Source organism: Larus michahellis, chromosome 10 (genome assembly GCF_964199755.1).
Source record: "Larus michahellis chromosome 10, bLarMic1.1, whole genome shotgun sequence".
NCBI lineage: Eukaryota > Metazoa > Chordata > Aves > Charadriiformes > Laridae > Larus > Larus michahellis.
The window spans coordinates 17,212,487-17,225,941 of NC_133905.1; the positions used below are offsets into that span (position 1 = coordinate 17,212,487).

General features: G+C 46.2%; 1 protein-coding gene across 3 annotated transcripts in view; it reads left to right on the forward strand.

Annotated features, from left to right (window-relative positions):
* The first annotated feature begins 6,007 nt into the window (after nt 1–6,007).
* The window catches only part of POC1A (POC1 centriolar protein A), a 91,581-nt gene continuing 84,133 nt past the window's right edge, over nt 6,008–13,455 (forward strand). For all 3 annotated transcript variants that reach the window (XR_012589283.1, XR_012589282.1, XM_074602308.1), the window contains exons 1-3: nt 6,008–6,107; nt 7,555–7,639; nt 11,616–11,787. Coding sequence is in view for 1 of the 3 variants with exons in the window: in XM_074602308.1 (XP_074458409.1) it covers nt 6,090–6,107; nt 7,555–7,639; nt 11,616–11,787 (275 nt within the window). In the remaining 2 variants the exon portion in view is untranslated. The remainder of the gene's footprint in view (nt 6,108–7,554; nt 7,640–11,615; nt 11,788–13,455) is intronic.

A 13,455-nucleotide genomic window follows, 5' to 3' on the forward strand; every position in this document is an offset into this window, starting at 1 on the left:
CGCACCGCCTTTTAGGCTCTGTCTACCTCAAACTAGCTTGGAAATACAAAGGACCACTGTCCCCTCAGGCAGTTAATTTCACTGCAGAAGGGTTTGGCTTTAGTAATTCTACAAGTTTGCTCAGAGAGGAGAAGGAAGCTGCAGGGGAGGTGGTTAGATGGATGCTATCAAGTTAATGCTGGTTTGAACTAGGTCTGCTCTGACTTTTTGCAAACAGATGCATCTTTCCCTTCAGCACGTAAAGGCACCACATGCAGCAGATACTTGGTTTTGTTCTGTGGTTGGCCCCGGCTGTGTTATCTGCCATTCCCCTCTGCAGCATGCAGGAATGGTGTGGAAAGGAGAGCAGACGGCCACTCTGGGTCTTCAGGAGGTGCAAGGCCATTGTGAGCGCAGAGCTTTAGAAGAAGGACCAGATGGTTGTGTGCTTGCCTGTGCTGACCAAACTCAGTACTGCCAACAGCAGTTTCTCTAGAAAGGTCTATGTCCTCCTGCCCACTCTGCTCTGGGCGTGGCTGGGTGCGGATCCTTTTGGCTCTTCCTATGTAACACTTTGTATGGAAACTCGATACCCTTGAGCAGGGGCAGACCCACACTCTGCTCTATCTGCAGAGTGAGGACTTTGGATATTTTGGGACAAAGATTTTCAATAGGATTCTAGGCTTGAAAGTTAAGGCCAAATGTGATCCAGCCCAGTGATCAGTGTTGACTGGAAAGCAGCCTAATGGAGAGAGATGAAGACCTCGAAGCATGCTCCTCTAGCACTGTTCTGGCTAATACCATTCTGGTTTATCAGGTGGGCGGTGCTGACTGTGTGCAGCATTACCCGCTCAGGGCAGGCCTGCCCCAGTGCCAGGGTCTGTGCAGCAGTGCCCTTGCCGGGTGCAGATGCTGGGGAGCTCCACATCCCAAAGGTCTCAGATTCATTCCTGTGAACTCAGCTATCATTTTCCTAGTACCAGTCTCCGTGCCCTTTGGTTCTGGATTGATGCAATCGTGAGTTCAGCAAAGTCTGAACTCTGTTCACCCCTGCAGGCAACAGCAGAGAAAGTTCAGGGACTGAAAGCAGCCACCTGCCGTTGGTCACCAAGATCAGCAGAGCTGGAGCCACTGGGAGATATAACCAACATAAGTGGTCAGAGACAACTTCGTAGATGCTTAGAAAGCTGCTGATGGGATTCTGGATGGATCCAGCTTGCCATGATTTCTCACTCCTGAATCCTTCTCCTCCTTTAGGCCAGTTCTGGAAACTGTAGGCATGTATGAGCTCCCTTCCTTCCACCTCTCTTGGATGGCTGAAGAATTGTACAGCTTCACACAGGGAGTAGTAGTATATCCCTCTGGCCCTCCAGGATATGTCCTGGTGACAGTATGTCTCTGTCCCCTTGTCACCCTTCCCCTCACCACTTCAGCTATATGAATGAGCAATGAAAGTAGTTCAAATCACCTGTAAAGACAAGGCAGTAAATAAAATACGGTATTGCAATTAACTGGGTGCTTTCTGGCTCTCTGTCTAGCAGATGCTTTGGATCCAAGATGGACAAGTGTTCTCTTAGTGGCTCTAGCAGCTCCAGAGCCCAGGCTCTGCCGGCCCTTTGCTTTCCAACAGCGGAACACTCCTGCATGCTGAATGCTGCGGGTGGGGGGGTGGTGTGCTCCCCAAGCCCTGTCAGCCTTTTCCACTTGTTGCTATAATCAGCTCATGTCACCTTCCTCCCGCTTTTCAAGGCTCTGATAACAAGCACCTCGGACAGCCAGGTGACCTTTGGCTGAGGTTCCTCTTTAAACTCTGGTAGCTTTTGCTTCATTGCCTAGTTGTTACGCAGCAGTTAAGATCCATTCTGATAGCAGCAGAGTCTGCTCCCCTCCCTTTTCCCCTCTTAACTCACACAGGATCAAAGCTCCTTGAATGTGCTTGAACAAATTTGCATTTAGGTCAGTGAGAGATTTACTTGAGGAAAAGATATTTTTTTTCCATCTTTTTCTTAACTCCGTAAGAAAGGAAAATAAGCACAAAGGCAGGTGGGAGAAAAAAATTGTGGGCTATAAATAAATGGGTTTGGCACACATGGGAGGGCGAAGTCATTAGTAAGAGCGAAAATCACTGATGTGGCAGCAAGCTACATTTGCAGCTGATGTAAAGCTTGTTCTGAGGGGGCTGCTAGCAACTGGGAGAGCTGGGTGCGGTTGCTGGTTCCATCTTAGCTCATGCATGTTGCCTTGACCAACTCCACATCTCTTGGTGCTTCCCCTGTAGACAACAAATACTTCTTCCTACTCGTTGAGAACCTCAGCTTTTCCAGGAAAACAATCTCATCGTGGTTTTCTAAAGCCTAACACACTGTCCCCCAGTTGGCATATTCTTAAAACTGCAAATGTATAGAGATTGGTGTGCTCAGCAGTTTAAATATTAACAGGACACGTGAGAACGTGGGGTTGCAATACAGAAGTGGTAAACATTCAGTTTAGTTGCTAATCTTAGACCAACTCACTATAGCGAGAAGTTCAGGGCTTTCTGAATTGGGCTTGAAGTCAAAGGTTAGTCGTAATTTCATGCAAGAATGACCCACCTGAATTCTGGGTGGGTCTGATGCTGTGCAGTAGCTTTGCTGCCCACGTGGCTGCGTGCTGCCCTGCAGCGTGCAGGGGCTGCAACGCAGGGCTCTGTTGTGATGATAGAGGTGGCAGATCCTGGGGCTTCTGCGCTCTTCCTGATTCATGGTCATACACAAATAACACCAGGGAAGGACTTGCTGAGAATTACTATATAATGTATCTAGATTGCAAGCCAGGAAGTGGTATTTGAAAGGGGCTCTTCAATGCTTTTTTCACACATAGTTATGGTAATCTTAATGAAGAAGCTGGCTAATTTGGCATGATTCATCTTTAATGAAATCATGCTGCCTTTTATCCATTTTTCCTGCTTATTTCTGTATCTTTAGAAAACTGAAGGCTGGAAGAGGTGTCAGCCTGCCCTCAGGTGGTCATCTGAAGAAAAGCAGGAATCACACTCCTGGCAGCGGGTGGTGACAGCGGGTGCTGCCTGTGGCGGGGTGACAGCACATGGGCTGAGGTCCTTCTCCCTGGCTGGGGCGTTGGGAGGGGGCTGGCTCCCAGGGACACGGTTTCTGAGGGATGGGAAAATCCCATCCTGCCCAAACCCAGGGCAGGTAACACCCAAAAGACATTTGGAAGCTGGGATAGAGCCTGGCCAGCGCTGCTCTAGCTGAACTGGGCTATCTGGAGACCCTGTCGTCTCCACCACAAGACCTGATATGTGCCTGTTGCACCTGAGGGCCCTTTTTTATTCCAAAGACCTTGGCATGAATATTCTTTAGTTCTTATTCTTTTGACATTTGTTCTGGACTGCTGGAGTTGTGAATGTCTCACCAATGGGCTGCTGTTTCCTCTAGCTGTTGGTGTTGTACAGTGTCACCCCAGGGCTGAGGACTTGGTAAGTGAAGAGGCCATCCATGACCACCAGAGATGCTGCTAATGTATCATCTAGAAGGTGGGATGGCTTTTTTTTCAGGTGGTAGTATCTTTCAATAAAAGCAAAAGTTCCCATTTCTTGGTTTTATAAGTGGGAGTGCAACCACACCATGTTTCTGACTTCATATTTCTCTAAAATGGTTGCACAAGGCTTCTTTAGTGCCTTGGGCATATTTATCATCTTTTCTGTGTTCTGGTTTATTTCCGTGCAGAGAAAGAAAAACTAATAGTCAAATGCTGAAGTATTTCATGAGGAACAGATTAAGCAATGCTGGAAACTGCTTCAGATTTATAGATCCAAGATCCATAGTGACACGGGCAGAAAGGCCATGTCTGAGGGAGGTATGTATCTCTTCAGACTCAGTAACTCAAAGGGCAGGGGGAAAGGGAGAGCGTTTCAGACACACCAACGCTCTTGAACCAGCAGACTTGACGACCACGGGATGGCAGTGCAAGAGGGAGACGGATGGATGGCTTCCCTGAGAAGCACAATTCATGGGACTGAGTTTATAGTTCCATGGCAGCCTGGATCGCATCAGTGTTGGTTTGCTGTGGCCATGAGACATCAGTAGGCTCAAGAGGGAACAGTGACTGCAGGCTGGCAGCAGTGTATTTAGCCTTGCACCGATGTCAGCCTCAGGGGATTTTTGTCCTTTTCCTACTTACTGGAATCTGGCATGGAGGTGCAAGTGCTGTCCCCAGGGACCGGTCACAACTGCTGTGGGTTCATCCAGCACACGCTGAGACCTGCTTGATGCTGTTGGCTGATTTAGGTGGAAAAAATCTGGATCTGGTGGTGGGAGAGGTGTGTTTGGACATTGCCCAAAGATAAGGAAAAGGTTTGAAATTGTCAGCTGTTCCACTTGCCTCTGCTTTTCCTTAAGGAAGAAATTTCTTTTAACCCTGCATGAAGCAACTTTTGAGTTAGAGATATTAAAGAAGAAAAAGGAAAAAAGCTGTAAAAGGCGCAAATAGGCATTTAAACAAAATATATTCTCTTTCTGAGAATTGGAGAGCTTGATTGCTTGGGCCAATTCACATTAGGGAAAACTCCTTTTCTTTTATTTGCTATCGATTGGGAATGGGAGCAACATAATTTCTGGTCCAACCTCAGCACAGCTTGAAATGTGTCTTGTAGAGATCCTTATTGCTCGGCTGTGCTCCCCAGAAGCGCCGTGTTAGAGCCCATCCCCGGCCCTACACCATAACAGGCAGTTTTCAACAACAAAGCCCGACCTGCGTAAATTGGAAGTAGTTTGGAAAAAACTGGAAAAAAGATGGAGGATTCCCCGTGTGTTTAATGAAGCTGTCAGTTCCGTAATAACTGGAGAAACATCCATTTCAATTTTAACCCAATTTCACATGGTAGAACAAGCTCCCTCAAAAAAATCCAGCTTTTAAGTCAGAAGGCCTCCGAACAAGTAAGTGCTCTGCATTTGTGAACAAAGCAGGAGTGATTCAGATGAAGTGAGCAGGAGCATCTCCTGCCCAGAGGGTGACGAGGAAGGAATGCAATGTTTGACAGTCTGAAAATGAGCCTGTAAAATACAGGCAGAATTATGTGCAGTTCTGCTCTTTTTGGACTTCAGCACAAAGTTAGGAAGCACGTCTCCTGCTGATGTGGTAAGAGCCGTGCTGGGGAGAGGCGTAACAGGATGGAAAATGCCATTTTGGCAGCACCACGAGCAACGTTCGATGTTATGAAAATTTGTAACCGGCCCATGCTGACCGAGGAGAGAGGCCGGGATGCGAAGTCTACAATTGCAAGGGTAGATAGATATTCATGTGCCATGAGGTGTCCCAGCCAAATCAGGGCACCCTAAATGTGGTTTTACACCGGGATCTTACACCCTTCAAGCATTCAGGTACAACTCAATGTGACTGATCACTTAATTGTAGGAAAACTTTGCAAAGCAACCCTGTCTCTGCAGCATTCTTGCTGTTTTGTCTATTGACCCAGGGCGATCCAGACATCCCTGGAGTCGGCGTTGCTGGAGTTGTTTGCGTAAGATGCTGGGAGGGTTTCAAGGCGCAGTCGGAGGGGCCGGGACGCTGGCGTTCCCTCGGTTGTCCAGGGGTTTCCTTCATCCCTCGCAGGCAGCTCTGAGCTTCCACACAGCACAGGCCTTATGCCTCGGGCTGTCCGTTAGCTTGTTTTACTTAAGCAGGAACTGAAGGCTCCAGTAAAACTTCACTACCTCCTCACATGGCAGCGTGTAACGTGAACTACTATATATTTCCAAAGCTAGAAGGCTTTCATACTGTAAAGACTGACTGATGTAGCAGTGACGGAAGGACGTTTCCCTCACGCAGGTGAGCACCCTCAGGGCCCGCTGCGCTCGGAGGAACTGACTTTAACGGCAAGGCCTGTGCGGCTCGTCCCCCCACGTTCCCCGAGCTCGCCTGACGGGCGACAGGCCCCCAACCCCGGCTCCCAAGCCTGTAATGGCGGCCCCCTCAGTGGGCAGGCCCCGCCCGCGGCCGGAAGTGCCCCCTCGCGCCCCTTCCGGCGCGGCGCCGCGGCCCTTTTAAGGGCGGAACCGTTGGTGCGGGGACCGAGCGGCGCGGGAACGGAGTTGTGGCGCGCGGGGGACGTCATGGCTGCCAGCTGCCTGGTGAGGGGGCGGGCCTGGGGGTCTAGTGCCGCTGACCGGCGAAGGCCTGGGACGCTGCTGATGCTGGTTTGGGGAGAGGGCTGGAGTGGGGCGCCGTGGCCTCCGTGGTTGGGGGTGGCGTTGGAGGGCTCTAGCTCTTTGGGGGTGGCGGTTGGCGGTGTCCCTGGGCTCGGGGTTTGATGGGGGGTAGTCCCTGGGGTGATGGCACGGTGCAGGGCTGGGGAAGCAGGGTGTCCCTGAGGGTTTGGGGGGGGGGGGTTAGGCCTGGTGCTGCTGAAGCTGGACTGTGTAGGGGAAGGCCGAGGAGGCAGCTCTGGGTCTGGGGGAGGCTTAGTGCTGCTGGGGTTGGGCGGTGTGGTGAGGGCTCTCCTCGGCTTGGGCTGTAGGGTGGCCTCATACAGTTGGGGCTGGGGAGGAACTGGGGGCAGAGTTGGGCTTGGGGTGGCTTAATGCTGCTGGGGTGGGCAGCTCTGGGTGCTAGGGTGCTGTTGCAGCTGGGATTGGACTGTGGTTTTGGAGGGGGGGGTGGTGGTGCTGGGGGGGGGAGCTCTGGATCTGGGGAAGGCTGTGCTGAGGAGGGAGGTGTGTGTCAGCCACATTCTTCTGGAACTGGGTGCTTGTTTGAGCAGGCTGGGACTGTGGTCAAGTCCTGAAGGGGGGCGAGCAGGCTGCAGCTTAGGAGGGTGCTGTGGTCATCTAGGGGACAGGAGAGCTGGCTGATGCTTGAGGAGGGGGAAGAGGTAGGCTAGACTGTGGTGGGGGTTGCTAGGGAGGCAGTGACTGTATGTGCAAGAGCAGGGAATGAAGGCTAAGCAATGTGTTCTGAAGTCTGAACAATTTTCAAGTGTTACAACCCCCTGTAATGGTCTTCTCAGTGTTTTGGGTTTAGTGGTGGTTGTTGGTTTTTTTTTTCCCGACCTCGGGCTTTGTTTTGCCTTTGCAGCAAGGTGCTGTGTAGGGATGTGCAGTATTCCCTGGCTGTAGGGGAAGGGTAGTGGGTAGTGCAGTTCTGATTCTACCTGCTTGTTTTAACAGGTGTGTTAGCTCTTGCAAATTTGTCCCAGGTGGCCTCTTGGCTACCCCTGGGCTAAGATGAGCAGCTGTCAGAGCAAAATTGAGCTTGATGGCCTGCTCAGGTGGTTATCAACATGGCTGATCTGTCCCAAAGTCAGCTTTGAGGCCTCTGCACCAGCAGCATGTTGTTAAAATGCATGAATGATTTGTGCAAGCCACCTAAGATCCAGGGGGCTAGTCAGCTTGGATAATTTGCCTCTTCAAGTTTTTTGAGACATGTGAAATTTGCATTTTGTGTTGCACAATGTTTGTATCTCTGCCCAGTTTTTCTGGGATAAATATGTGGCTTAGTTGGTTTGTTGTAGAAATAAAATGATTTTATTGTGCAAAAATGGTTCTTAATCTGTTGTGTCTGAACATTATTGTCTTTTAGGAAGATCCGTCCTTGGAGAGACACTTCAAAGGCCACAGAGATGCCATCACTAGTGTGGACTTCAGTCTCAATAAGAAACAATTGGGTAAATTGTTTCTCTGTGTTCTGATAGCCAGATGATAAAGAGCTTCTCTCCTTTAGTTAAATGGAGGGAGCAGTGGAGGTACTGAGCTGTACAAGAGCAAAGAACTTTTTTTCATGAAAGGATTTGGGAGTATTTCAGGACAAACATTTCTATGTGCTTTGAAAAAAATCCTGTTGTTAAACCATAGGAGTGTTAGATTGTGTGCATCTCGCTGGTGCTTTAGGGGCATCTACTGTCACATATTGTTTCATCTACCTTGCTTTACCATGCAGTAAACTTAAGGTAAAACCTTACTTTTTTTCTGTCTTACATTTCTCCCCTTTAGACAATTACCTGTGATTATGCCAAGGCACGTGTCATAGTTGCTATTCAATAATCCACTGCGTGTGTGTTGAATAGGAACTCGGAGGGCTTTGGGGTCTTAGTGAAGTCACCATTCAGTTTGCGTAGCATGGTGTGGACATTGCTTTGGCTCACAGAAATGATGGTTTGAAGCAAAATACCTGGTAGGCAGTGGGCGCAGTAGGCATGAATAAATAGAAAGGTAGCAGTCTAGCAGGTAATAGTACCGTTCTGGATTTTGCAACCTACGCAGCGTTCTGGAAGCTGCAAGGAAATGAAGCTGAATCAGATTGTCATGGACCCCCTCCCTCTGTCGTGAATGCTAATTTAGGATCCTACGCAACTTTGAGGTAGTGGCAATTTAAGATTTATTAACATAGGATTAGGTTGTATGACTTTTAACAATAGTTGATCATCAGCCAATTATCAGAGTGATTTAACAAAATTTACTATGATCAACACAGTGACTTAGTTAAAGATTTGAAAATGGCAGGGTTCACCTGAGACTTGCAACAGTTTCCTGAATCAAAATGCACAATCACACACACAAACAGATATAGAAGTTAACCTATGATTGTTTCCTTTTATGCAGGTTATAGTAAACTTCCATATCCGTGATCAAAAATGGACTCTACTCACTCTCTTACCTTTGTTGGCTTCTGTCAGCGGACAGTCTGAAACTCCTAACTCTTATCCCTGCGTCAGCTTCTATCAGCAGATGGTCTGAATCATGCCATGAAATAGGGATTAGCAGCCTGCTGTGATCCCGGAGAGCTGCAAAGGGCCTCACTTTAGGTTTGATATTTATAGGGTCACAAGATGATTGACTGGGTCAGTACTTTTCCATTGTGGCCACAGTTCTTGTCTGGTGATCTTGGCAGCTTTCAGAGTGGGCTTGTGTTGCAGGCAGGAGGAGTTTTGGGCCCATTACCCAGGCAACAGGAGTTGTAGGTGCAATCAGGGAGTGTCTAATTGCCCCAACTTGCTGTACTTACACTGGGACAAGAAGGTACCAGATTGTCTCCGTTCACTGCCCAGTAGGCAGTGCCAGATTGTGCCAGCTCCCTGTGCTCACAGTTGAGACAAGACCAATGTTGGGTCCACCGTCCTTGTAACTGAAGCAAGAACGATGTTGTCTGGCGTTGACGTTGCAATGTGTGCTGGGCGGGTCTGCACCACCACCCCCCTGCTGCTGTTTTTATTGCTGTCTGGTATCTTTTCTTTTCCAGTTCCTGTGTCCTTGATTGCAAAGAAAAACGTTCAGTCTGCTCTGTGTTGGTGATTCTGTTTCTGTATTCCTAAAACTTTATTCAGTCAGTGCAGATCTGTTTAGCAAGGGTGCTCTGAATGTAATTTAGCATTGCTTTTGATTGGCCTTTGAGAAGTAGTACGGGGCCCCTTGCTGCCTCCATCTAGACCATGGAATAGTCGATGTTTTTACTAAATGAGATCAGTTAAGAAAGAGAAACAACTTATAAGAAATTTTTCTTTTTCAGGTACTAATGAGTCAGTTGTGTGTACTTGACTCTATGAGATTTTAAAGTTCTCTTTCCCCATTTGGCCCCCAAAAATAAATCAGCCAAACCTAGATGAGGACTCAGTCTTTTTATTCTATCAGATTGCTTGCCTAATCTAGGAGGGATAATAGCTATTGCCAACAAGTTGCATGTAAGCAGTATCATTCTGAAGTGCTTTATTGAGATGTTGGAGCATTGTTTTCCTTAATTTTTTTAACATCAGTCCTGGGTAAGCTGTGATATTGCAACTTAATATCTTTGCCAGACAATGACTTCGTGTAGTTATGACTAACGTTTAGATCTCTTTACACTACGTCTTGTGCTTAATTTACTTTTACACGGTTGTCTCCCCTTAAATTTTGATATCCCTAAGGAAAGGTGTTGCCTGTATGAAATACAAACCCAACAATTGAACTGGCAAATATGTCAGGTTTTTGGTTTCCCCTTACGGGACATGCATAATGAATGATCCTGTTTGAAATGGTAATGTATTAATGCCAAATCAATAGCAGAAGAGATGACTATTTCTTGTGTTGAAATGACTGTGAAATAGATGGACGTTTCAAGCAAGATCTATTTGGTATTTTGCCATAATGCTAATGAACTGAAATCTTGTAATGATGATACTGCCATGTCAGAACCTACCATCAAACTGATCTTTTTTTTCCTAGGAACGTGTTAAGATCTCCCTGGAGATATGTCCCACTTGGCACTCGGGTAGAGAGATACAGATGCAGCTTGGGTTTGTTGGCAGGCTAAGATGTGTGTCTTCTGTATTTGCCTGTGGAAAATCTACAAAGTTTTCTGTTATTTAGGCATTAACATTGATTTGAAGGGGTATTTTTACTGTCATTGTTTGAGACTTTAAGTTGCCATGGGCATATGTTTGGTCTTTTACAAACCACTAGGGTCCCAGTTCTCTGGACTTCATGCAGCATGGCGGGTTACAGGGGAGGAGCAGCTCTTCAGTTTTCACTGCGCAGAGGTGCTGATAGGACCTGAGCAGGAGAGTTTTAGACTGAAGTGGAATTTACTCTTGTGTTTGGGAAACCTCTTGCCTGGTATTCTTGGCGGGGACTGATACAGCTCCTGTCAGATAGGGAGGGGGATGTAGCTTGCATGAAGTTCAGTATTGTGGAGATGAGCTGTCAGTGGTGCTTGCAATGGATGTAGCGTGTGCACCTGAACTCTGCCTTCTACTTAAGTGACCCTTTCCTCTTGCTGCTGAGGAATATCTTGAAAAAGCAGCATCTGTCCTAGGGCATAGCTGCCGCCTTGTAAGTAGTCTTTGTCCTCTGGGGTCTCCCTCCAGCCCTTTCTCTTCTTTCTTGTCTTTGGAGCATGCCTTTGCCCTCTTCCACCCCTTTCTTAGAAGCCCAAGAGTAAAGGCAAGTTGTGGTGGTTGTTGGTTGTTTTTTATTAATGCAGGACAGTACAGAAGTAGGCATGAGTGAAAGAGTGGGTGTGAGTAGACGAAGGGGATCCCATCTCCATCCATATTTCCTTAAAGCCCCTCATGACTACCATCAAGTCCTGCTGACCTCTCCTACTAATAGCAAACTGAACACTGCTCAAACTGTGTTGCAAGCTTGGATTTTTCATATATTGTTAAGAGTTGCTGAGCTGGCTTTGATCAACGTTTTGCAACAAGGGAGAGGTGTTGGACGGAGATGTAGCTTTAAGTCACCAACTCAGGGTGGTGACTTAAAGCAATCTTTAGTGTGGTACTTGATATTTAACCTGCTGCAACTGGTAGCTGCCTCTGCTTCCCAATAAAGTGGTGAGATAACCTTCATCCACAGACCTTTTATGTCTTTCTGTAGTGTGTATTTATTTGGAAGAAGTTTTGCAACTTGTGTGGCTTTTGCCTCTGCAGCTGTTGCATGAATTGACCCTTGGAAGTGGAACTGTCAGTCCAAACCAATGCATGATTTTTTTTGCTTTAATCACTAATGAAATATAAGGATGCAATACATTGGTGAAGCTTAAACGACAATGTGCTTGAGATTGCTGGAAGCTCTGATGGTGAATTGGGTCTGAAATGTAGTTTCAATGTAGGGGAATTAATGCAAGTTTGGTCTTGTGTGTTTTGTGTGTTTGTTTTTTTTTTATTTCAGCAAGTGGCTCGATGGATTCGTGCCTCATGATCTGGAGTATGAGACCTCAGATGAGAGCCTATCGCTTTGTGGGCCACAAAGATGCAGTGATGTGTGTTCAGTTTTCACCTTCTGGACACCTGGTGGCTTCAGGCTCTAGAGACAAAACGGTCCGTTTATGGGTTCCCAGTGTGTAAGTATCTATTCCCTTCTGTCTCTCTCTTTGTGTTTTAACTATGGATTGGGATTTCCCTTTGCTTCTTGATAGCAGTTCTCCAGCTATGGGACTGGGATCTCTTTGAAGGAAAGAAGAACTGTTTTATGTGGCAGCTCTAAGAGAGGAGAGGTAATTTGCACTTGAAATTGCATTGGAAACAAAACTGAAATCCTTTGCAAAGCTTAAAGTCAGTGTTAACTTCCTATGCTAATATAACAAGTCACTAGTGTAACTCATCGGTGGTGTGTTGTTGGATTTTTTCTCCTACTTTCCTCCTGGCAAACTGATCCTTTCCTGATCAGTGTTAAACAAGATGCTGAAACACAAGTTGGGGTTTTAGTGATGGAGATCTCTGTTCTGTGAGCAGGGTGGAGGTTACTAGCTTACATGCTTGCTGTAGTCAACAAAACTGTTAGGTGCCTTTAATTTTTATTTCTTGGTCTAAAACTAGTAACTCTGCATTCCACTGATAGTAAATGATGGCATATTACTACGACAAAAGACTACTCTGGATTGTGTAGTGAATTTTTGTGAGCCTGCATATGATTAACAAGAATTTACTTACCCTTTCAGTACCTTAGCCATCTTAATGTATAATTATGAAGTTTCCATTTTTGAGTAGAGGGTTTAGTTGCCTTAACTCATTAACACTTGGCAAGTCCTTGGCAATCATTGTCTGAGAGACCTCATAACTTCTGTTTCACTGAGCAGTGCATTGTTTTAAGTGATGCTGCTTCAACAAGGAACACTTAATTGAAATACAGCACAGACAGGAGAGAGCTGCAGAACTTCTGCTTGAAAACTTGCTGCAAGTAATGAGAAGCTTTTTGCAGCTGAGATGCATAAATGCAGCTGTCAATGTTTCCTCTTGTCTCCTGATTCCCACACTAACCAGTGGGATTGTTTTTTCGGAATGGTCAGGCATATGTAAAGGTATTTGAGGTTCCTCTGCTTGTGAGAAGTTGTAAATTGCTACTGTCAAAGACTAAAGGATCGTGTCCAGATCGTGATGATTATGGTGGCAAATAAAAGGGATTTTAAAAGAAACTAACAAACTCAAACTAAACAAAACCACACAAAAAACGTATCCCAATTCCAAGATAAACATGACACTTCAGGTACCTGGGAAAGCATTTGTAGTTTATTTTTTATGAGTTATTCTGGTTATGATTACCCATTGGAAGCTTTATTTGATGATCTATTAAACCATAAGTCACCTGTGCCATGGAACTGGTACGTTCTGAAAGTGACTTTTTAAATTCGGTGATAAAAATGACCTTTAAATATCTATGATAATGTTTGCTAGAGTAATACCCTGCTCTAAGTTAAACCAGATAGATGACCCCGTTTTCCCCAACCCATTAATCATCATGACACTCACCTGAAACTATCAGAATGCCTGAACTCTTGTAAATGTAAATTCCTAGCACTCATTTTGTATTCAGATCGAGTTATGCATCTGAGGCAGATATGCTATTACTCATATGTGGCAAAAGTATAGACCCTGCTTTTTGGGCAAATTACAGTTTATCTTTTAGCTACAGAATTGTCACTCCACCATTATGAATGCACTGAGACTAAACAGTAAATATGGTAGAAATGTCATAAAGTTAAAACTTATAGTGAAATAAAACTAAAATATGC